This window comes from Pararge aegeria, chromosome 26, assembly GCF_905163445.1.
Source record: "Pararge aegeria chromosome 26, ilParAegt1.1, whole genome shotgun sequence".
In the NCBI taxonomy this organism is placed as follows: domain Eukaryota; kingdom Metazoa; phylum Arthropoda; class Insecta; order Lepidoptera; family Nymphalidae; genus Pararge; species Pararge aegeria.
The window spans coordinates 9,662,364-9,688,419 of NC_053205.1; the positions used below are offsets into that span (position 1 = coordinate 9,662,364).

General features: G+C 36.0%; 2 protein-coding genes across 5 annotated transcripts in view; one reads left to right on the forward strand and one right to left on the reverse strand.

Moving 5' to 3' along the window:
- The first annotated feature begins 255 nt into the window (after positions 1–255).
- Positions 256–26,056, forward strand: part of LOC120635218 (gamma-interferon-inducible lysosomal thiol reductase-like) — a 31,460-nt gene continuing 5,659 nt past the window's right edge. Inside the window, exons 1-4 of one of the 4 annotated variants that reach the window (XM_039906159.1) lie at positions 256–304; positions 21,952–22,032; positions 23,587–23,718; positions 24,159–24,227. In XM_039906159.1, coding sequence (XP_039762093.1) covers positions 21,958–22,032; positions 23,587–23,718; positions 24,159–24,227 — 276 coding nt within the window. In that variant the 5' untranslated portion in view covers positions 256–304; positions 21,952–21,957. The other 3 variants (XM_039906160.1, XM_039906161.1, XM_039906158.1) reach the window with 3 other exon arrangements.
- LOC120635217 lies at positions 3,724–5,386 on the reverse strand. The gene is made up of 2 exons (XM_039906156.1): positions 5,202–5,386; positions 3,724–5,095 (listed from the first exon to the last, which is right to left on the reverse strand). The coding sequence occupies exons 1-2, from the start codon at positions 5,238–5,240 to the stop codon at positions 3,758–3,760; spliced, it is 1,377 nt and encodes a 458-aa protein (XP_039762090.1). The 5' UTR covers positions 5,241–5,386; the 3' UTR covers positions 3,724–3,757.

The window sequence follows — 26,056 nt, forward strand, 5'->3', positions numbered from 1 at the left end:
TAAACTCTTTTCTGATTCTCAAAACATACCAGAAGTATATTTTCAATAAATACACCTCATAATTCGAAGTCAACACCGGACAAATCAATTAATATTATATCTTCAAGATATGATGTTAACGGTCTACATCAATTTACAATGCGTTTGTACAAACACACAAAATTAAGCTTTAGTACTTCTGAAATAACAGCTAAAGTTCATTGCAAATTAATAAATGGCCAAGAACTCAGCGTAAAGTTGGTAAACGGCCAGTCGCTGACCATCTTGCAACCGTTGCTCGCGTATTCAGTTTAAATAAAAAAAAGTAAGTGTCAAACTGATAGAAGTTCTTTTTTCAAATAATCAGTGCCCGACGCGCATTACATTTTTGTGGTTGATCTTTTCATTGTGCTTAGGGTTGATCTAATGAATGCTTTTTAATCTATGGTCTTAATAATTAAATTAAAATGTGAGTATATTAGAATATTGTACAACTTGTACGTATAGAAAAAAAACCTACGTAAATATAAATTAATTGAGAGAATAAAACAATATTTATTTAAATTTTATTTTGCTATGTGCGGATAATAATCCTCAGGTACAATGCGTAGGTACAGTCCATTCTCCTATTTTTTCCAAGGCTGACCATTGTTAAACTGATGTAAGTGCAATTTTTAAGTTTTTTTTTCCCTTCACATACGTTTAGAACCGGTTTTTGGTAACGCGGAGGCGTTTTTGTACTGTTTGTTTTGTATTTATCGCTACACGGTAGGTAAGTACCTACATTTAGTATTAACTAATATTAACTAATTAGCGCTTGTTTTACTTCATGCTTTTTTTTTAAATTAAAATGCTAAATTAATAACTCTTAGTTAATTAAGAAATACTACTTAATAGACGTACTAACCTTTTTTTTTTTTTTTTTAATGATATGATAAATTCTACAGGTATATATTAATTATCAGTATGTATATAATATATTGTAAGTTTGTTATATGTATATATAGGTATATGCAAATATAAATGTTTATTTATATGCACCACCTACCTCTCTTCTTGAGCCCTTGGTTGCCTGGAAGAGATCGCTGTGTAGCGATAAGGCCGCCAAATTGTACACTTTTTGTTAAATTTTTATTTATAATTTTACTATATGCTTATGTGGTGTACAATAAAAGTGTATTCATTCATTCGTTCATAAAAACTGATAACCAGTATTTACCTTGTATTTATAGCATGTGTCTAACTTCAACAACATAGAACTTTCATATTTCCAACCCCATTTTTACCCCTTTTGTGGGTTATTTTCTCAAAACCCTTTCTTGAATGACATTCACTTCCTAGAAGAAACCTACCTTTCAATTTTCAAGTTTTTACGCTTTATACTTTCTGAGATTTCGTGATTAATCATCGAGTCTGGGGTTTCTCTTTGGTATATCTCAAACAATAACTTCTAGTTGTCAAGTCTCAGAATAAACAATTTGAATAAGCGACCACAATAACAGAGCAGTGTCGAAACCACGCTTTACTTGCACAATTACCAATGTGGTTTTACTCACTGTTTTTAAGCCACAATGCGCAAAACATATGTTACAGAAAATTTATAAAGTGGATTTACTTTTGATAACTATAAATTCATATTTGCCAGATATTTTATTAAATAGTTAATACTTAGATAGTTTTCAAGAATTATTTAAAATTATATTTGATTAGCAACGGATGTATATTGAGTTGGTGGGAACTTTGATATAAATTCCCTGGGTGGAATCGAACCCGCGACCTGAAAAAAAAAATTCAAAATTCATTTATTTCAAGTAGGCCTAATACAAGCACTTTTGAAACGTCAAGTCTGTCTGTGTGTAGTGACTCTACCACCGGTTCGGAAGGCAGATTTTACCGAGAAGAAGCCGGCAAGAAACTCAGCAGTTGCTCTTCCAAAATTCATTTTTCTATCTTGTGAGAGATGAAAGCGGAGCCGGATGCTTCCAAGCAACCTTGTCATTAAGAAATTTATCAATTGTATAATAACCTCGCTGTAATAAATGTGTTTTAACACATTCTTTAAACTTATGAATTGGTAGGTCCAAAATTACCTTAGGAATCATATTATAAAAGCGTATACTCCTAGTCCCACAAATGAGTTCTGCACCTTTCGCAGACGATATGCAGATGTCACTAATTTATGACCATTTCTTGTGAGTCCACTGTTTATATCCACTTTTTGTTTATAAAGACTAATATGTTGTCTTACAAATACTATATTGTTATAAATATATTGTGAGGCTCCTACTTAATTCACAGCGCTCACCGTTGCGCCACGGAGGTCGTCCAAACTGTCGACCAGCTGTGCTATAATTCAAATGGATTGAAGTCAAAGTCAAAATCAAATATTTCTTTATTAAAATAGGCACATAGATGGCACTTTTGAAGCGTACGTTACATACAAAATGTGTACATAGCAGTGAGTAGTGATGGCGATAACTACATTCGTAAACTTAAAACTAAAGCTACGACAAAAGCAACAGCAGGACAAACAAAAGCAGGAGACAAAAGTTATATCCCCCGATTATATCCCCGGGGATGAACGTGTCGCCCTGCTAACAACGGGAAAATGGAATAGGAGAAGTTAATATCCCACATATATTATTTGGATATTATTTCCACTTGTGCGTCAGTGCTCTGAGAGTTAATGGAGCTGTGGGAGAAGATACATTTTTATCCTTTCCCCGGCGAGATAACTGTCTCCTGCCCATGCTAGCCGTGCTGGTCTAAAAATAAACCCACAACAAACTTAACCGGGTGTTCTTTTTGTTATCAACATCTCACATTGGCCTTTGAAAATACTTTAGAAGTGATTCGCATATGCAAAATATACTTACTTTAAGTAATGCCGATTTTCTGTTATTACTTGCCACTTACCACGGCAACAAAATTAAAATTGCTCAGAGGAATTTTAGTATTACAGCTTTTTGTGACCCTTGACATTGTGGGAGGGCCTTTTTGGGCTATACCACCAAATGGTGATAATAAAAAAAACAGTTTGCCGAACTCAGCGTCGTCCTCTGTGACTGTTAGTGTTATAGATTAAATAAAATAAATAAATATACTACGACAATACACACATCGCCATCTAGCCCCAAAGTAAGCGTAGCTTGTGTTATGGGTACTAAGATGACTGATGAATATTTTTATGAATAATATACATAAGTATTTATAATATATAGATAAACACCCAGACACTGAAGGACATTCATGTTCGTCACACAAACATTGTCCAGTTGTGGGAATCGAACCCACGGCCTTGGACTCAGAAAGCAGGGTCGGTCGATTTATTACAAAAACAAGTATATTTAGAGATTTTCAAAAAACTGCAATTTATCTATTTTTTTTTAAACTGTTGAGATTTTATTTAATTTGCTATTAACAGTTAGCCGTTTGTAAATATTGGAAATAAATAATCCTAATTGATTATGTTGTTTGCCACTAGCTGGCGTATAAGTCAAGAAGCGTGGAGTATATGACGTATACTTACGACCAAACCAAATTATTATTTTTAAATAGCAGAAACTACACAGACGTCTGACGTAAGCGTTATAGATACATCAACTCAGTTGTGCGCGCGGCCCTATGCGTGGGTAAACCTTGTACATATACAGTGACTTTGTGTGCGTGACAAGAGGTACAGTCGGGTACAAATACAAATACAGTTATTTACGGGTTATATACGGGTTTTTTTTTAAAAAAACAGTTATTTGGTAATTTAATGTTTATTTATTGAACATTATTCTGAATCGCTACTTGAAAAATCAAATGATGAATTTTCGGATTCGCTGCTCTCATCAAGGTTAATTATGAATTCTGACTCCATGTCAAAATGTCTATAGTATTCTTCTTCTTTCTTTTGTACATGTCGACAAGTATTACCCCACATCCCTTCATCAATTTGACTTAAACATTCATTTATGAGTTTCATTATTTCCGTCACATTTTGGTCGACATTACGCGAAGCAATATAATTTTTTAAAATTCCCCACACATTTTCTATGGGGTTTAGTTCAGGATGATATGGTGGCAATCGAAGAACTTTTATGCCATATCGCTGAAGTATGTCATCAATCTTGTAACAGATATAGTTTTCTTTATTTTTTTTAATCAAATCATACAGTTCAATTTTTTTCATATCTTGATTAAAAGCTATATTTTTTTCTGTCAGCCATCTCTGCATTTCTATTTTTTTGGAATTCGAATTTGGGGCTCTGTCATTTTGAACGTTATGGTATGAGGCATTATCAAGCACAACCACAGAGTTAGGTGGAAGATTCGGTACTAGACGTTCTTTTAGCCACTTTTCATAGTTTTCCGCGTTCATGTTAGAATGGTAATCACCAGAAACACTATTTGCTTTGTATGTCAATAGTGCGTTAGGTACGAAACCTTGTTCTGAACCAGCATGCACAATGATAATTCTTTGTCCTTTCGACAGGTTTCTCTTTAAAGGTGGTCCATCTTTATTACCCCATCCTTTGTTTTGAACATGATTAGTTAAGATATAGCTCTCATCTGTATATACGATACACCGATTTTCTTGACGGTATCTGAGTAAATTTTTTAGGTAGGAAAATCGTAGTTTTTGGATGTCATGCCGCTCTATAATAACACGTCTGTTATCCACAGTTTTTCGCCATTTGTATCCCAACTTTAACAAAGCTGTACGCAGAGTCGAAATACTTCCATCATAGTTAAGTTTATCTTGAAATATTCCTTTCAACTTTAGCAAGGTAGGTAACTCACGATGTTCTAAATGGTAATTTTGAATAGTGGAACGTATAACATCAACGTTAAAGTTGTCTAATTCTAACTTCTTTAAACGTTTTTTACGGTCTTTATGCGGAGATTTAAACTTAGAGTCAGATTCTTTTCCTTCAGCCAATATATTAGTAACTGTTCTCTCTGATACCCCCACTGCCATTGCTGTTCTTTTCCGTACGCTATTTAAATGTTCACTTAGTTTCGATATTAAAATTGGACTTGCACTGCAAACTGGATCACTTACTAGTTCCAATATATCTCTCGCATCTATTTTCAGAAATTCGTATACCTTAGCAATGGTTTCTCGAGTCTAAAACAATAATACGTAAACGTCAACAAGGATATATTTTTTCGTATATAGAATCATAATAAATACCTATTCATTACATCTAAATTTAAAAATAAAAAATATTTACCTGACTCCTTAAACATTTTTTCCGTGAAGAACTAGACATTTTCGTAAACGACTGTACCCGTAAGAAAAAGCGATAGGAACACGTCTTGCTCGAACGACGACTGCCGCGTCACTGCCACACGAATGAAAGTTGTATATTTACAAGCGCACGCACACATAGGGCCGCGCGCACAACTGAGTTGAAGTATCTATACCTACTTCCGTCAGAAAAAAAATCTGAGTTACTCCCTAGTCGCGCCTAAAGTCGCGCTTTTACTTTAAAAATATTAAAAATTTAAATTTATATTAACAGATCAGATATTAGATACAACAAGATGTCAGAGATGAGAAACTAATGTCAACAAACTGCGACCTAGTTACCCGCGATAGCCGACATCTCTTTGACATGCCACAGATCATATCTCTCTAACCATTGTGTGGCTGGCTGACCGCAGTGCTATATCAGTAGTCGTACATATAATATAACTAGCTTTTGCCCGCGGCTTCGCTTACGTTAAGGCCAGTTTTGTTTATTATTTTCTTGCCTATAATCAAAGTTTAATGGATGTAACTTGAAAAATAAATTTATATATGAAGGATTTTATTTTTATATGAAGGAATTTTCAAAAATCCTTTCCTAGCAGATGCCTACGTTGTAATAACAGTCTGTGTGCAAAATTTCAGCCCGATCCGTCAAGTGGTTAGAGCTGTGCGTTTATAGATCAGTCAGTCAGTCTGTCAGTCACCTTTGCTTTTTATATATATCTATCTATCTATATATATACATTTAAGATTAAAATTAATATATATAATTATATATTTAAGATTAAAATTATTGAATGGCTTATGCTTCATCAATTTTATTCAGTAGACGAATATCTAAAATCAAAGGCTTAAATTATTGTATTTCTAGGTTTATATTTTGGTTTACTTTACATTAATTAATTTTAAGTTGACATTGTAATTTAATTTCATAATTTTTGATACCTTAATATTCTGACATTTTGTATAAATTGGAAAAATAATTTTATAATTAAGGTGTTATTATAATTTGCATGCCATAGAATGGCAGATTGTAGCACGTAACTTATTATGTTTTAGTATAAGATCAAATTTGTTAACCTGCAATCACGCAAATAAAGATTTGAATTTGAATTTGAATATAAAAGAGAAAGTGTGTGGGTATGTTCCGTATAGGCTCCGAAACGGCTGGACCGATTTCAATGAAACTTTCAGGGAATCCCCGGATTGACCTGGCGAGTAATCCTGTAAAGTTTGGTGACGATCGGAGCACTCCTATTTTTGAACTGTCAAACTGTCAAATACAGCTTTTATTTACTATGATGATATTCTATTGTTGGGTGTACATGGGTGTAGATAATGATCTTCACCCGCTCGAGAAGAGAATAGAAGAGAATGAATACGGAGAGAAATAAATGATTAAATATATTATGAGACCTGAACTAAAAATTTAATGATGTTTATTGTTTAAATAAAATAAAGCAAAATCTAGCCCGGCAAAGCGGGCTGGGTACGCTAGTAGAACATAAATGTGAAAGTGTGGATGTTTGTTACTCAATCACGCAAAAACGGCTGAACGAATTGGGGTGAAATTCGTCATGCATGTAGCCTTTGACATGGAAAAGAACGTCGGCTACCTTTTATCCCGATTCCATAAGTAATTCCCGAGGAAAAATTGATAATTGTTTAGCTTCGAAATTTGGCATGCTCTGGAAAAGGATATGCACCGATTTCTCAAATAGTTCCAAATATTATAAATGTTTGTGTGTTTTTTGTTTTCTTGTCACTCCTTCACGCCCTAAATAAGTTACCAGTTAACTTGATATTTGAAATGACAGAGAGTAACATACCCTTCTTAATATCCCAGTACAACAAACGGATTCCGCGGGATTTGTAAAACATCGAAATAAACACCATAATAAAGTAATATATATTCGTGTATTGATTCAAAGCGTTTATAATTGAAGTCGTTGATTCAAAGCGACTTTTTGCACTGGCGAAATCACAGCGACATTGAATTCCATTTATATTTTGCTTGCACTGTGCTGTTGCTCAGATTCTACACGCTCTCTCTCGCGAGCGATTATGAGTTTACATTACAATCGTCGATTCAGTTCATTCCAATGTTTGTAAAGGTTTTTTTGCCAATGAAAAGGTAATTGTTGTTGAACGGTTGCCGACTACTTTCGAATACATTGTCAAGTATTTATGTTTGTTATGAGAAAGTTTTGCACGAGAAATCTAATTAAATAAAAAATAAATAAATATACTACGACAATACACACATCGCCATCTAGTCCCAAAGTAAGCGTAGCTTGCGTTATGGGTACTAAGATAACTGAATATTTTTATGAATAATATACAAATACTTATAATATACAGATAAACCTATAAATAAAAAATATATAAACATGTAGTGAAAAATTTACGAAGGCGCAAGTAACTGTAGTTAATATGGTGTAAGAGCCCGTGAACCCCAGACCTACGTTACTTTATAAAAGCTGAAAGTTTGTTAGTAAACGCTCCCAACACAGGTAAGAACAATGCACCATTATGGAGTTTGGGTTATAGTAGCTTTGGCAAGTAAGCGGTACTAAAGGTGTCTAAAATACCGATCTAAATACTAATAATAAAGTTAAATTTTTCGGTATTACCTTCAGAATGTTTAAAAAATCACGTTATTCATTACACCAGACATAACATCGTGGCAACCCCTTGCCTGACACCCTTAATGTTTATGAAATTACTTACGTTATAGTATAAAAGCTGTTTTTTATATATACTTGGGTAATACGTAGATGATGTGTTACGTAGAACATATTTATAATAATATAGTATTTGTAAGACAACATATTCGTCTTTTAAACAAAAAGATGGATATAAACAGTCGATTTACAAGAAATGGTCATAAATTAGTCAAAAGTGCATATCGTCTGCGAAAGGTACAGAAGTAATTTGTGGGATTGAGTATAAGCTTTTATAATATGATTCCCAAGGTAATTTTGGACCTACCAATGCATAAGTTTAAAGAATTTATTAAAACACATTTATTACAGCGAGGTTATTATACAATTGATGAATTTCTTAATGACAAGGTTGCTTGGAAGCTCTGCTTTCATCTTTCACAAGATAGAAAAATGAATGTTAAAATGTAAATTTTTTATGTTGGAAAAGAGCTACTGCTGAGTTTCTTGCCGGCTTCTTCTCGGTAGAGTCTGCCTTCCGAACCGGTGGTAGAGTCACTAAAAACAGACAGACGTGACGTGTTTCCTCATTAGCTAATAGCCAAGGCTGTTGCTCTCATAGGCGCATATATACAGCATAGAAAGTCTTACAGCGATGGAGAGATGGCAGTGGCCAAAGGGGGTGAGAGTAGTGTGGTGACGGCAGATCAGAATACAGCAGCGTCCTTTATGCTTCTACTAGCATCTACTGATATCACCAACGGCCAACCCGTCTGCCCAACGTGCTGGTTGCGAGCAAACCAGTTGCAAAAGGCCTTTAGTATAACAGTCTGTTTTGATAATGAAAACCGCTAAGGTTCCCGTAGGAACTATATAGTATCCTATGTATATTAGGATGCGAGCCCTGTGCGATATTGCATTAAGATTAGTGCAACGGCTGAGCAAAACTTATTTAATTTTTTTTATTTATTTATTTATATTCATGCGATATATTAATGCGATAGTGTAACTTTTTTTTAAAATAATCTTAACATCCTTATGGTATATCCTATGCTATCTATTCCCGTAACAAATAACCCACATTGCGATTCACTCAGAGCGCAACAATACAAATCACATTGCTCTGATATGACATTGAGGATGCGGAGGGCCATATGTAACCAACAAACAGACAGACTTTCAAATATGTAATATAAGTGTGGGAAATACCGTAGCCACGTGTATGCGCCAACTATTGTTATAATATCGCAATCAGCAAAGAACAATATGCACATAAAACAACTGAGCCGTACCTAAGTAGGTACATACAAAACAAATATTTGCACATGAACAGAAAAATGGTAAAGCATTCGTTGCATAATGAATCAGTTTCCCAGATAGAACTTATATAATGAACGAATGAATGAATACACTTTATTGTACACCAAAGAAAAAAAGTAGTTACAGAGATATACACAGAGCTAGAGATTACAATTTGGTGGCCTTATCGCTACATAGCGATTTCTTCCAGCCAAAAAGGTGTAAAAGGAAAAACAAAGAAAAGAGGTATAATAATCTTTTTTTTTATTTAATAAAAGCATCAACAGAAAACAAATCCAATAATAATATTATAAATGCGAAAATGTGTTTGTCCATCAAAATATTCATCAGTCATCTTAGTACCCATAACACAAGCTACGCTTACTTTGGGGCTAGATGGCGATGTGTGTAATGTCGTAGTATATTTATTTTTTATTTATTTTGGCTTCTTCTTAAACCAGGACGTGTGTGGAACCCTCGTAGCTTTAGTTTTATGTTTACGAACATAGATATGGATAATGTACTCATCAAAAGTGCCACCTATGGTCCTACTTGAATAAAGATATTTTTGACTTTGACTTGACTCTGACTATTTGTTATCAATAACGCATCAACAGTTATTATTTATAGATAGTTTATAGGCCTTTGTATCAGAGAAAAACGGACAGTTCCTGTGGGAAGATACGCTCACAGTTCGCGTTCGAGCTCGCGCTCGCTCGCTTGCCACCATTTTTCCTGGATAAAAAAGTAGCCCATGAAGCTCATAAACTACCTCTATGCCAAAAATCACGTCTTCTGGCTAAGTTTTTCAAATATCCCCGCGAATGAAGCCGCGTGTAAAAGCTAGTCTAAAACAAATATGACAAACTTCAAAATATGAACAAAATACAAACGTATATCTATTTTTTTGAATTCTACAAATCTCACGTACGAGCTTATAGTAAGTCTACCATATAGCCTATAGGGTCAAAAATAGTAATTAATTCTTTATTTTATTTTTAAGCTTTGGAAAAAACACTCATCCGTTATTCCACACAATCACGGATCTTGGGCGTTTATATTATATTTTTTGTATTATCTACACAAACACAAAATTTAAATATATCATTTGCTTTATCAAGAGAGTCTGAGAGTTCGTCATACTGTTCTCAAAGGTGAGTGGAGTCCACCAATCCGCACTGGACCAGCGTGGTGGACTGAGGCCTTAACTCCTCATTGTGGGAGGAGACCTGGTGCAAGCTACTTGCACAGATGCTAGCGTCATCCACACACAGTACTGTTTGCACAAATTACTGATCTGTGCATTCTGAATTCACATCAATAGCCTCGAAAAGTTCAATACAACAAAAAAGGACTACTGTATTCTGATATGCCGCCACTACACTGCACATTGTATGCTACCGCATCGACTTATTTACGAGGCAGTTAAATCCGCCTTTATCTATACTTATAATAAATCTGTAACTGGAAGATTTCTGTACATTTAATATATTTTGAAAATTTTGCTCGGGGTATGCTTTATAATCGATACTGAGTTCAAAACAGATTTTTATTTAATTTTTGTCTGTCTGTCTGTTTGTCTGTCTGTCTGTCTGTCTGTCCGGGCATCACGTGAAAACCACTGAACGGATTTAAATAAAATTTGGTATAGTTGTAGCTTGTATTCCGGGTCAACATATAGGATACTTTTTATCCCGATAAACAGTATGTTTCCTCCGGGAAATGGCATGAAAATTTTTATCAATTTTACTTCATACCACCGTTAAATTTGAATCGATTTTAATAATTCTTTTTTTATTTGAAAGTATATACTATTAAGCATGTATAGTCTAATTTTAATGAGGATCTGATAAATATTGTCGGAGATAAAGGACGTAACTCTTCACAGATAACAGCACGTTGCAAGGCATGTGGGACAACGATCGAATGCATGCGTACTATCCTGGAATAGATCATAGGCTTCTTTTTATCCCGGAAAATATAACAGCTCCTACAGGATAGCATCGCAATTTTTTCCGCATTTGTCTTCCAAAGTCCGCGCAACGGAGTTTTAGATTGAAATTGTTTTTTTTAGATAGGCATAGTTGAAATATTATCAAGCTTTTGTTTGGTTGAACGCGCATATCTCAGAAAATGCTATTTCGATTTCGATTTTTTTTTTTTATGTTGTTAGTATCAATTTAGGTTATATAACATCACGCTACGACCAATGAACCAGAAGGCTACCATCATTAATGAGAAGTCGTGCGGGTCCGCTAGTAGTACATAAGTATACGCAACTACACTAAATATACGTGAGGGAAAATCGCTTGTAACATTTAAAAACGCGGTGAAAGCAAATTATCTTGCTCAATAATGACGACTTTTATATTAGTTTATTATATTCTTCTTATTTGTGAAATTTTGTTTATGTATTTGTATTAAGCTATTTGGATGTAGGTTTATAATAATTTTATACCACCAGTCCGCTCTCGCTCATCTTGTCCTAATCCAAAGGTTGTCTGGCAGAGATCGCTACTAAGCGATAAGGCCGCCTTTTGTTTGCTACTTCTGTCTTTGTTTTTCTATTGTTTTTTTTTATTTTCCTAACTTCATAGTGGTGTACAAATAAAGAGTTTAATAAATAAATAAGTAATAACTGCGATAATATATCGATTAACATCTATTGAATTGAGTTTAAATAATGTTATGTACGTAATATGTATTTGCTGTAAGAATGCGCATAGCATTACAACGCTGTTTATTTTATTACTTCTTATAAATCATGTCCCACAACAAAGTAACAACTCTATATTTATGATATGATACTAGCAATCCCCAGCGACTTTGTCCTCGTTCAGCTTTAGACATTCATAAGTTTCCCATACAAACATTTTTTTTTTACTGTTCTACACAATATTCTACCCCATTAATACGCTGAAATTCAAAAAAGTATTGAAGCCTGTGAATTCCTTTGTTTATCCAGTCTACTGGTAAAGTCGTACCGGGCGTTAAGGCAACAAAAGTAACATCATATATAAAGTCAATTTCGGTGCTTAATTTAGCCAAGATCAGTGCAGCGTTTGTCAGCGCTTCTGAAGATAATCAACGAACAAATAAATAAATAAACAAACGGATACCCTTTCGCATTTATAATATTAGTCTGTAATAATGGCATGAAGGGATCACCATATAAGTCGTTGGTATGTGTTTCTATACGTACATACGAAAGGAACTAGTATCGGACAAGGCATCACCTTCGGAATGCAGTTTTTACTCTAAGTGCAGGGTACATGCCTCGTCTCTCAAAGGAGAGACACAGAGCAAAGACCTACCAAGCTGCTCCAATGCAGGTTGGTATCACTGCTTGTTACAGCATATATCATTCTCCTTCTTCTTTTGTTTTTCTCGCTGTTGTTCTGGCTTTTATGTGTGCCAAATCAAAATTCAAAAATCCAAAATTCAAAATTCATTTATTTCAAGTAGGCCTTATACAAGCACTTTTGAAACGTCAAGTCTGTCCGTGTGTAGTGACTCTACCACCGGTTCGGAAGGCAGATTCTTCCGAGAAGAAGCCGGCAAGAAACTCAGCAGTTGCTCTTTTCCAACATCAAAAATTTACATTTTACATTTTAACATTCATTTTTCTATCTTGTGAGAGATGAAAGCGGTGCCGGATGCTTCCAAGCAACCTTGTCATTAAGAAACTCTTCAATTGTGTAATAACCTCGCTGTAATAAATGTGTTTTAACACATTCTTTAAACTTATGCATTGGTAGGTCCAAAATTACCTTAGGAATCATATTATAAAAGCGTATACTCAATCCCACAAATGACTTCTGCACCTTTCGCAGACGATATGCAGATGTCACTAATTTATGACCATTTATTGTAAGTCGCCTGTTTATATCCACTTTTTGTTTATAAAGACTAATATGTTGTCTTACAAATGTTATAAATATATTGTGAGGCTACCGTAAGTATACCTATTTCTTTAAATTTTTCACGGAGGGATTCACGTGATTTAAGTTCATATATTGACTGTACAGCTCTTTTCTGCAATATGAATATAGTTTCAATATCAGCAGCTTTGCCCCATAATAAGATCCCGTAAGACATCACACTATGAAAGTACGCGAAGTAAACAAGTCTTGTTGTCTAATTTTCCTGACGGCGTAGACAGCCGAGCTTAGTTTACCTGCTAGTGTATCTATGTTGGTACCCCACTGAAGCTTGCAATCTAAGGTCATGCCCTATTAAATTGATAATTCCTCCAAGTGTAGATTATAAAAAAGCAATGTGTAATCCCTTGTTTTAAACGTGTCTCATTGTAATATGTACCTTTAAAAAAGTAGATCGAAACTGCAACGTTTTTTTCTACTAGATGGCGCTACAGTCGCTGTAAGACTAAGTTAAAGGCATAAACTAATTTCGGCATTGACGGCTTGATAATTCCCGGAAGTGTAGGTAAAAACATTAATAAAAATTATAAAATACTAGTTAGGACAAATTGCTAAACGTATATAGACATTGTAGTGTATACTGAACGGCAACGTAAGTGTTATCAGCGTCGCCCCGCGGGTCAGCTGGTGCCGCTGATACCGCGGCGCCGCGTTATCTGCCGCCCGGGCCGATGACCAGTCAGCAATATCCGCCCAGCCCACTGCTGGGCTAAACGCCTCTCCCAGAGGAAGGGTTTGCCCACCACGCGGGGCAGGCGGGGTTGATCGTAGTCGATAGTAGCAGTTAGTGGAGTTAGCTCGTTACTACTGCTGGACACCACACATACATTTTTTTAAATAATAAGTAATATTATACAATGTGTAAATGAAAACCGAAATAATGCTCCAGACACTTCAGAGGTACATTATTTACTGTATCGTGGACTTATCTGTGAGACGGAATCGCTAATAGTTTTTGAGTAAACCACGGCCATAGCTTTACTGAAATAAATCAGATACAGTCCTAACGCCACATGCAAAAGTAAAATCAAAGCAAAAGTGACTTCTGTCATTTTATTAGGTACGCGTCGCGTAGCGTAGGTACTATGCGCGTGTTGGTTTTTATCTTCAATAGGGTTGTCATAAGTAAACACTCGGATTGTTTTGAAATAGTTTGGATGGAAAACAAATTACAGGGTGATTCCTCATGAAAAACACTTATTCACCCTTCAACAATATTTCATAATTCCATTACACGTTGTGTAAATTAAAAAAAAAAAAAAAAATCTACTTTCAATGTGTATAGTATTGTACTAGTCAAGCCCTTTAATTTGATACCTATATCGTTTAAGTTGAGAGAAAAAAATCTTCAAACACAGCCAGGAACACTCCGAATTAATTTACCTTTCACCTGAAAAAAACAAAATCGGTTCAACAGATCGGGAGCTACGATGCCACAGACAGATACACACAACCACACATCCATGTCAAACTTATAACACCCCTTCGTTTTATTGTCGGAGGTTATAAAAACCGCACTATTTTGAATTTCTTAACATCACTGTTTCTCGATATAAAGATATGACTATAGCGCTGTCTCATAAGTCAGAGATCAACATTGGCTATTGGAAATTTATAATTCCTGAATTTTCTCTGGTACAGTCTGGCTTCTTAAACTGCAGCCGTGCCAATGATTAAATTTATAGTAGTAGTTGAACTTGTTGTGACAGAGCTCGTCCGGGGAAGTACTACCTAATATAAGGGGTCCACAAAACGAGCAACTCGTCACAAGTAATATCAGAGCTTTAAGTGACGGATTTCGTACGGGAAGTTCCACCACGCTTATTTCTGAATTCGAAATGTTACAGTAAATTTATAAAGTGGGTAAATAATTAAAGTTTTGATAATAAATTCTTATTTGCCAGATATTATATTAAACTGTTTAGGATTTTTACAAATTTGATTTAAAACCAATTCAAAAATTCTAAATTCAAAATTCATTTATTTCAAGTAATTAATAAGCACTTTTGTAACATCAAGTCAGTCTGTTTTTTGTGACTCTACCACCGGTTTGGAAGGCAGATTCCACTGAGAAGAACCAGCAAGAAACTCAGCAGATTGCTCTTTTCCAACATCAATTTAAAATTTAACAATCTTTAGAATTTTTCGTTTTATGAGAGATGAGAGCGGAGTGGCCAGCTTCAAATCAGTCTTGTCGTTTTTCACCAATCGTGTAGTAACCACAATTTGTTAAATGTGTTTTAATATATTGTTTAAACTTAGGTAAAGGTACTCGTAGATCTAATATTACCTTCGGTATGTTCATGACATTGAGTTGGTGGGTATTTTGATATAAATACGACTGCATTATCGATATACTCCAGTCCTACATGGACTCGAACGATGCATAGATGCCTCCCGGTGTCTTTGTCGCTTATCAGAAATGTTGCGGCCTGAGGAGGTCGGGGTTGCCGGTGTAACAGGCAGAGTGAAGGCACTTTGCAGTAAAGTCCATTCGATTAGATTCGCCTTTATGCCGAGCCGTCTTGGCCGTTGCCAACTACGCTATCAAAAGACGCGTGCGGCGTACATCCGCAGGAGCTTAAGTTCATTATATCAAAGTGCCATGCTGTCGTAAAAGGTTATTTTTGTTGACTTTAGCAGAAAATGTTATTTCGTACTTGGTGTAGTACCTACGTCGAGCATATGGTATGCAAGGTATCGATATTTTAGTATGGATACATAACGTGAGGACGTTGGATCCTTTATTATATCGCAACACTTCGAGAGATGAAAAATTGTTTTCATTTAAGTTTACTTTTTTATTAGAAATAAAGATGGTGGTACTTTCCCGTATGAAATCCGTCGCTAAAACTGCTTTCTAGAAACTTGTGACGAGTTGCTCGGTTTGTGGATCCTTTATATTAGGTAGTACTTCCCTGGACCAGCTCTGACACAAAAAAGCTCAACCACTACTATAAATTACATCCGGTTTCCACGCGTCATCGGCATGTCTTTGTCGGTAGGACGATAACTAGCCACGCCTGCGGTTTGGGAAGCAACTCCGTAGAAACTTGCAACGAGTTGCTCCGTTTGTGGACCCCTTATTTATTTATCGGCATAAACCTAACATCTTGTCGTTAGGTTCACGTCGATAAAGAAAGCATAACATGAATTCTACGTAACAATATCTATTTATATTCTGTGATAAGACAAGTTCAAGCCGAGTCAGTCGCGGGTACTGTGACGTGTCGGGGTGTTTCTATTGGTCGTTGTTAAATTGTAATAATTGAAATTTATATAATAATCCACTTATTATAAACGTTATTAAATCCCGACGGAAAAACGTAGGGTTGTTATCAGTTTGACGTATCTGTGTGTGTCTGTCTGTGGCATCTTAGCTGCCGAACGGCTGAACCGATTTTGATTTTGTTTTTTTTGTTTGAAAGTTGAATAAGTCAGAAGTGTTCTTAGCTACGTTTGCCGATAATCGGTCTAAGAAATCCGCCGCTACAAAATATCGGCTAACATTCACAACTAGTTTTCACAACTACCTTAATATAGGTATCAAATGAAAGTCCTTGATTAGTAGAATACTCTGCACTACGATAAATTTAAAATCCAAGATGGCGGCTACCAGTAATTGGCAAAATACAATTTTTTCCACAACTCTTTAAATATGAATAAGTACAGAACGAACGGTGAATATTTTTATGAATAGTATACATAAATACTTTTAATATACAGATAAACACCCGGACACTGAATACCAGTTTAAACGATGTCATATTATTTTTGCTGATTCTACAGCAGAAATTTCTTATAAAAGAAGATAATCAAAGATAATGTAATAAAAAAAACAACATTGAAATCCGTTCAGACTTGATGGCAATCTTAAGAAACTTTTCCAAAGAATCGCTTCGTGTATACTGGTCATTTTGGAATTTGCCTGAAAGATAATAACGTTTCTTTTAAAAAATAAAATTAGTTTAGTTTTTTTTAATTAGTATTGGATTTAATGTTTTCCGTGAAAAGATCTATAGTTTCACTTTTGGGATTAATTCAGAGGGTAAGTTTGTTTTTCTGTTACCATTATCTTAGATTAGCCCGTGGCTTCGTCTGTTTTTGCTGTGCCTATCAAAGTCACACTGCCAAGCCTTAACCGCTGCAGGATGTATTACGAAAATAGGCTGGCCTACAACCGATTTAAATACCGGTCCAGGTTTAGGTGATAATCAAACTTTAAAATGACTATCGTTATTTTTTCTATAATTTCATAAATGTAACTATCATGTACATCTTGTTTTAGTTTCTGATTTTTTAAGACATTTTTAAGCAATTTAAAGGGGCAATAGCGCCAGCATTTTGGGTACCATGCCAACATGTGAACAGTTACACGGCTTATATTTATTGTAAATATTAATTTTAGTTTGTAATTATTATTTCCCTAGAAAAATATATTTTTCGTTGGTTTATTAATAAAGGATAGATACTACATGATACAGGATACATGTAATATTTAATCTTTAGTTACAATATTTGCACGCCTTATTTCTGGCAATATATGTTCTGTTCTGATAATTCTAATTACTGTTCTGTGCTTTTCTTTTCTTGTCTTTTCTTTTCTGTTCTGTTCTATTCTATTCTATTCTAGAGCCCTAGACTGCATTCTAATAATAATGATGGTGTAAGCGATGACGGTGTAAGCAATAATGCAGTCTAAGGTGGTAGCGGACTAACCTGTTTTCGTTAGAGTGATTACTAGAATCTATATATATAAAACGCAAAGGTGACTGACTGACTGACTGACTGATCTATCAACGCACAGCTCTAACCACTTGGAGGATCGGGCTGAAATTTTGCACACAGACAGTTATTACAACGCAAGCATCCGCTAAGAAAGCATTTTTGAAAATTCCAACCCTAAGACGGTTAAATGGGTGGAGAAAGTTTGTATAAAATCCTTCATTTACCAATTTATTTTTCAAGTTACATCCATGAAGCTTTGATTTTAGGCTTTCGATTAAAATTCCAACTCCAAGGGCATCAAATTGGGGATGAAATCATATTATAAAAGTCATCATCATATAAATGAAAGTTTGTGATTTTTCTAGTAATTTACTTTCATATTTTTCTATTAGCAGCAAGACTTTTTTTAAACCTTTGTAGTTAAAATTTATCGAATCAAAAATTTACCTTAACGTAAGCGAAGCCGCGGGCAAAAGCTAGTACTGTATATAGAGGTATTTTTTGTACATTCTTCAAAAGCGTTGACTTTTTGGGTGAACCGATATTATGAGAATTGCGTTTCCGACAACATACGCGTACCATGAGCTGTACGGTGTACTGTGTATATACATTGTTATTTCGTTTTCACGTCAATCGACAGTCCCAAAAGACTGTTCCGGTTGATATTTCTTATTGTTAGAACATACTTAACACTACAAACTAATGAAATTATTGTTTGCATTCGGTAGTGTTGTTTAAATTGCCAATCACGTGCCGTGGTGGTGGTGGGGATGGCGGGTCAATGCCTCATATTAGTATTCGTTGGACACTGGTTCACTGGAGGCGGGTTGACAGGAACTACAATAACTGTATTTGTGAGATGTCGTAGAACTGCGGTTAGATAAATGATACAAAGCAATTTATAATAATATCGTAGAATAGCTGTGTCTGTAGGTACATTAAAAATGTTTGCAAAAATATAACTAGGAGACGTTAGAAATAAGTAACAGAACGCAAAAGTTCAATTTTTTTAATTATTATCTGTTTGTCTGTTGGTTTGTGTGCGCATCACGCAAAAACTACTGAACGTATTTGAATGCAATTTGGTACATTTTAGCTGATACTCCGGATTATAAAATACGGAAATAAATACTTTCCATCCCGAAAAACTATGGGCTACCTACGATCGCTATTCTTTACTCGGTTTTGCGCCTCATAAGCGAAGCGTTGAGGTGTTGCCCTACAGTCTACTCCCGAACTATGAATGTCAAGGACTTTTCGATACTAAAAATGACTGTATTTGTCTCACTGTCTCATATATATATCAAGAAAAGAACATTTGTTTAAACGAATTTGATATTTAAAAATAAACAATTATTTTGTTACAAAAAAAATAATATTTCAAATATATTCGAGGATGTCCGGAAAGTTAACGTATCGAAGTTTTAGTTTTTCAGCGCGCTGTTTGCTATTGAAAATCTCTGGGCAATTCGTTGTCGTTTAGTTACAATTAATAAAAAACTAAAAAAAAAAAAATTAATAGTCTTTAGTGTCTCTTATGAAAATAGGGTTCGTTCACAATGCTTGCGAGCTGCTTTACGTCACGAATGGCGAAATGTTGAAATTTTTTTTTTATTCCATTTACGTCATTGACTAAATGATAATAATAATAATGATAAAATAAAATAAAAAAAGAACAGATGATTTCTCACTGGGGAAGTTTTATTATTAGTTTGCGTATATCAACATTTTGTGAAAATCTGGTTAATATTGTTGAAGATGCAGGAGTAACTGAAGACGTAATAGGTGCTTGCAAACACGCCAGGTGGATAACATGATGTGGTCCAATTGACCTAGCTTCCATTAACCTTTAACCTTTCAGCAATTAGGAGCCTTGGCTTGCCCGTTTTATCTATTCTAGATCTCAACAACAGAGTTAAATGCACTAATAATCACACATATCAAGGTTCTAATTTTAACTGGCTGTAATAATAAAATTGAATAAGTGCTTTATAACTAGTAATTTTTGAGTTTGTCTCTGTACTCTTTCTGATATTTTTAGAAAAGCCAGAATACATGGCCGTAAAAAAATAGGTTATTGCCTCATTTATTCGATCCTCTATTTGTATAAAAAAACGGGGACGTTCTATATTTTAAACAATGCAATAGTACGTAGTAATATATTAAATGGGACTCACAACTTCTTCTTATTTGTCAAACGACCTACCGCATTGCATTGCCCGTATCTGATTTCCGCAAATAGACAGAAATAGTAGCGGATATTAAATAAATGAAAACCCCATAAAGTCGGAATTTTCACTATCAACTTAAATACCAATTTTTTCACCATAGCTTGATAAATTGAAAATTTAGTAAACCCCCGACTCCAAACATAGTGTACATTAACCTACTAGTAAAGCCCTTTCATTTGATACTCATTGTTGTAAAAAATGTGGAATTCGCCATTCTGTGCTGGCGGCCATCTTGGATTGAAATTTGACATAGATAAATTAATTAAGCCTGTCTGTTTGTAGTGACTCATTGGAAGCCAGATTCTAAATCTTTTTCGTATATCAATCGTAGTAGTAGTATTTCAATACACTTAGGTAAGTATTAAATATAACTGTACACCTGACAATGGCTTATTAATCTACTAGCTTCTGCCCGTGACTTCGTCTGTGTGGACTTCCAAAGAGGTCTAAAACTTCGTTAACAATTTATAATCCTACAACGGGAACTATTTGAGAGATCGGTATAGAAATACATGTCCTTTTCCAAATTTCAAAGCTGTTTGCCGCGGTTTAGCTCGTCAATAATTTTCAATTTTCCCTCGGGAACTACTTAAGGAATCGGGATAAAAGGTTTATGTTTTCCATGTCAAAGGTTACATGTATCCCAAATTTCATCCAAATCCGTTCAGCCGTTTTGACGTGATTGAGTAACAAACATCCACACATTTATACTTTTTTTTTAATTGGTAGGAAGTAGGATAGTAGTATAGTAGGATGTAAAGCCAGAAGATAGGATAAAAAAAAATTTTAAGTCCCTTTTGACATTCCTTCTTATTGCGATATTATTTTTGCCTCAAATGAAAGCATTTTTATTTTTCCAAAGAGGATTTCTATGTCACTCTATGAAATAGGTACCTCTATAAACATTATTGTGCTAAATAGACAAATAAAGACCTAAAACCTAGTGGGAAGTTAAATACCTGTTTTGCGTTACGCTCGAATAAATAAGAAGCAGTTATTTGGAAAGCACATACAAACACTTCAAATGTATTGTTTGTATATTCCTTTGTGACACCGTTGCCGTCGAGTGCTGAATGTTTGTGAAACCGACTTTGTTTGGAGAAAGCAAACCCATGCCTAGTTGTATATAATTTTATAACAAATTACCAGATGAAATCCTGATGTCTCACTATAAGTTCAAAGTTTATATAAAACGTAAGCTTATAGAAAAATCCTATTATAATATTAAGGATAACATGTATGATAAAAAAGCTTGTAATAGTTAAAGTAAGAATCGAAATCACGTTATCACGAAGAACATTTCTAACCTTTTTTAATTTAGTCCTAGCACTGAAGTCCTCATAAATGTTGCAGCACTTTATGTAAACCTTAAATGAGGGCTGCTGTCCGCTGAGGAGTTATTTCCTCCATCTCCAATCACATTCATCAGATCTACAAAATCAAACACACATTATAACCTCTACAGTAAAAAGTAATTGTTTAAATTTGACGGATTTATGGTGTAAATCGTCAAACACTTTGATCCCCTCTCCCAAAAGAACTAAACTTAATCTCTATTTTACTTCTAATACCTCCAAGTATATGTGTACAACGTTTCATGATGATCGGTTAAGTAGTTTTCGCGTGAAAGCGTAACAAACAAACTTACAATCATACTTGTAATATTAGTAGGGATGTCAACATAAAAAAATAATTTCGATTTACAATAATTTAATTTAATCAATAATAGAATTAAGATTGAATGACACTTGCACTGTTATAATTAAATATCTTGTAATTGAGGAATATATAAATAGGTCGTCTACGTTACAAAAATAATTTTGAATATGTTTCAAATTTTGCTGATGATGTTACCGTGTTGTCCGCAGCACAAGATGAAGTCGTTGGCAGTTCTGTGCTTCCTGGCGCTGCTGTGCGGCGCGCTCGCCAAGAACAAACGGGATGACAAGGTAATGGGGGGGAGGGGGTCAAGCTCGCCTGTAGTCCAGCACGGTTAGCCTGGGCATGGACAATTATAACCGGGCAAAGGATGAAAATGTTTCTTCTCCCACAGCTTTATCAACTCTCAGAGCATATCCAAATAATAGGTGTATAAACAATAATAATTGACGGCCGAGTAGCGCAGGGGGCAGCGACCCTTATTTCTGAGTCCATGGCCGTGGGTTCGATTCCCACAACTGGAACCTGTTTGCGTGATAAACATGAATGTTTTCCAGTGTCTGGGTGTTTATCTTAAATATCTCATATATTAAAGTGGTACAGTGGTTTGAAGCTAATAATTTGGTTCTTAAGGGAAAAAAAACAAGTGTATAAAATTCACTTTACCCAATGTTAAACACGTGAAAACCACTGTACTACTTAATAGTGAGGAACTGAAACTGGAGGATACGACAGTTTTTCTAGGAATAACGTTAGATTTTAAATTTCAATGGGTAAATAATTTATCGAACAGGCTTAGTTCTGCTGCCTACCGACGTATAAACTGCTAGACTATATTTTAGTTACTTTCACAGCATTATGTCATATGGAATTTTACTTTGGGGTAATGCTGCTGATATTAGCACTATTTTTGTGCTGCAGAAGAGGGCTGTTAGTTCGATCTACAAAATGGGTCCGAGAGAGTCATTGAGAGATAAATTTAAAGATTTTAAAATAATGACAATGTATAGTCGGTACATATTTGAAAATTTAATGTACGTTCATAAAAACATTTCTAAATTTAAGAAAAAATGTGACTGCAATAATTTAAACATTAGAAGTAAGAATAAACTTACAGTGCAATATACGAGGTTACATAAAATTCATAATTCGTTTAAAGGAAATTGCATACAATTCTACAATAAACTACCAATTGACATCTTGGAGATGTCTCTTAAAAAGTTCAAAGTTTGTATTAAACGTAAGCTTAAAGAAAAGTCCTATTAGTAGTAGTAGTAGTATAAAGGACTACGTAAACAATAAAAAAGCTTGGGTGTAAATTATTGCTCTAACCAGGTTGCTCTTCTAATAATTTAAAATGACATTGTAAGATGGTGATAACAAAAAAAAAAACACCCGGCTAAGTTTGTTGTGGGCTTCTTCTTAGACCAGGACGCGTTTGGAACCCTCGTAGCTTTAGTTTTAAGTTTACGAATGTGGTTATCGCCATCATCTCACTACCGTGTAATTCTTATGTACGCATCAAAGTGCCACCTATGGGCCTACTTGAATAAAGATATTTTTGACTTTGACTTTGACTATCTGTATATTATAAGTATTTATTTATTTTATTTATTTATAAAAAAATATTCATCAGCTATCTTAGTACCCATAACACAAGCTACGCTTACTTTGGGGCTAGATGGCGATGTGTGTGTTGTAAAAAAAATAAAAAATAAATTGTTAAAACAAACAGACAAAGACTGATTCTTACCAATATCTCTGGTGTTTGACCACCGGGGGTCGCCGAAATCGATCGCAGATGCTGTTTGTTTATCGCAAACACCGCACTTTGAACTGTCCAGGTAAAGATAGCGGTATACTACGAGTCGCTGTGCCCGGACAGCAAGAAGTTCATCACGTCGCAGCTGGCGCCCGTGTGGCGCGACCTGCGCGGCGGCGTCAAGGTCAAACTCGTGCCCTACGGCAAGAGCACGGTGAGTATCTACCAGCGTCGGCTACTCCAAACACTCGGCACGACCGCACACCTATTGTGAAGTCACAGCGTATAACCAGCTAATGGCAAACGCTTCTTCGAGCCAAAAGCAGGCGTCGGCTACTTCAAACACTCGGCACGTACTGCAAACCCTCAATGTATATTGGTGCTTGTAGCTCGCTTAAATACTTGGAGCGTTTAGAGAGCGGCCGTTTACTCATTCAGAAACGCGCGCGTCGGCTCCTTCAAACACTCGGCACGTACCGGACACCCGCGCGGTGTCTTAAGCACACTCAAATAGTTGGTGGGTTTTGGGCGGGTACGCCCATGATCGTAACCTATTAAATCATTACATATTACACTACCTTACAATTCATTATAACATAGTTATACACCGATTATAAGCAGGAAATAGAAAGCAGGCAATATTTTGTGTTGCAGCACGACAAGATAAACGGCAAATGGCAGTTCACCTGCCACCACGGAGAGGACGAGTGCTACGGCAATAAGGTATGTTTGTGGTACTGCTGTTGCTTCGCGAATAACCCCTATTCTACACGGACCTACCGCATCGCATCATCCGCCCTACTGTATTCTTTCTTTTTTTTTTTTTTTTTAAAGTATATAGACAAGTGCTTGACTGCAATCACGCCTGATGGTAAATGATGATGCAGCCTAAGATGAAGCGCGCTTGCCTAGAAGATGCCTATTCACTCTTGATTTGAAGGTACCCAGATTATAGGTATCAGGGAAGACGGAAGATGGGAGGGCATTCCAGGCCTTTGCGGTGCGGATCAGAAAGGAAGAAGCAAAACGCTTCGTACGTGTTGATGGTATTTCAACCACGTAACGGTGCAGATTCTTTCGGTGCCTCGCAGTTCGATGGTAGAAAGGAGATGGTTTGACCAAATCGAATAGCTCCTGAGCACACTCTCCGAAATGTATCTTGTAGAAAACAGCCAGACAAGCAACCTTGCGCCGGTGTTCAAGGCTTTGAAGTCTACTGACTACAAGGTCGTTGCCAATGAGTCTCCTAGCACGACGATCCACCGAATCCAAAGCATCGAGCTGATACTTGGCAGAGCCATCCCATAAATGGCTGCAGTACTCCATGCACGACCGAACCTGAGCTTGGTACAGGGTTAGAAGCTGTTCTGGCGTGAAGTAGCGCTTAACTTTGTTGAGGATGCCAAGTTTTTTGCCAGCAGTTTTAGCTTTGGACTCGATGCATTGTCCAAAGTTTAGATTGGACGAAATGCTGATACCTAGGAGCTCAATACTATTCGTGATTGGCACAGATACATTTCGGAAGATCGGAGTTAGGGGGAACGGACTCCGTTTGGCGGAAAACAAACACGCTTGGGTTTTGGAAGCATTAAACTGTACCAGATTAGTGTCACCCCAATCGGACACCTCGCTTAAGGCCAGATTAACGCGTTCCACCAAGGCCTCTCTGAGCACAAGAGTTTCGTCTCCACTAGCTCGTGGACTGGACATGTATCTAACCGTCACAGTGCTGTCATCTGCATACCCAAAGATGCCGGGTTTTAACAAATCATTTATATGCAGCAGGAAGAGCGTAGCGGAAAGAACCGATCCCTGAGGGACACCAGCGTTGATGGCCATTAGGTCAGACGAGGACCCATCGACGACAACCCGAAAAAATCGTCCACTCAAGAAATCAGCGATCCAGTTGCAAAAACTAATGGGTAACCCGTAGGCTGGAAGCTTGTGCAGAAGACTTTCATGCCAGACACGGTCAAAAGCTTTCGATACATCGAGTGAAACGGCGAGCGCTTCACCGTGCTTATCCATGGCTTCACCCCAGATGTGCGTGGCATACACTAAAAGATCCCCTGTTGACCGATTTCGTCGAAAACCGTACTGACGGTCTGACAGGAGTTCGTTGTTTTCTAGGTATGCCAGAAGTCTGTTATTAAGTACACGCTCCAGACTTTTACATAATAAAGAGGTGATAGCAATTGGTCTGTAGTTAGATGGGTCGGCACGGCTACCCTTTTTTGGAACAGGTTGCACGTTGGCAATCTTCAAAGCAACCTGAGTGGTTTTAAGGGAGAGGCGGTATAAACGTGTTAGAATAGGAGACAATTCGGGAGCACAGGTTTTAAGAACCACTGCTGGAATTCCGTCTGGACCACTGGCTTTATTCACATCCAGATTGCGGAGCACTTTTAAAACCTCACACTGTCGAATGCGTATCTCTGGCATGACAGAGTCACAAAAAGGTATGGTTGGTGGTGAGGCACTTCCTGAATCTAGCTGTGAATTAGCTGCAAACAGAGATCCTAAGAGGTTAGCTTTATCTGTTGCAGTAAAAG

Bases quoted from the DNA above. Each gene is read 5' to 3' on its own strand.
- LOC120635217 (XM_039906156.1), bottom strand. From the start codon at position 5,240: ATGTCTAGTTCTTCACGGAAAAAATGTTTAAGGAGTCAG. The intron at 5,096-5,201 runs GTAAATATTTTT...TTATTGTTTTAG, and splicing joins AAAAATGTTTAAGGAGTCAG to ACTCGAGAAACCATTGCTAA.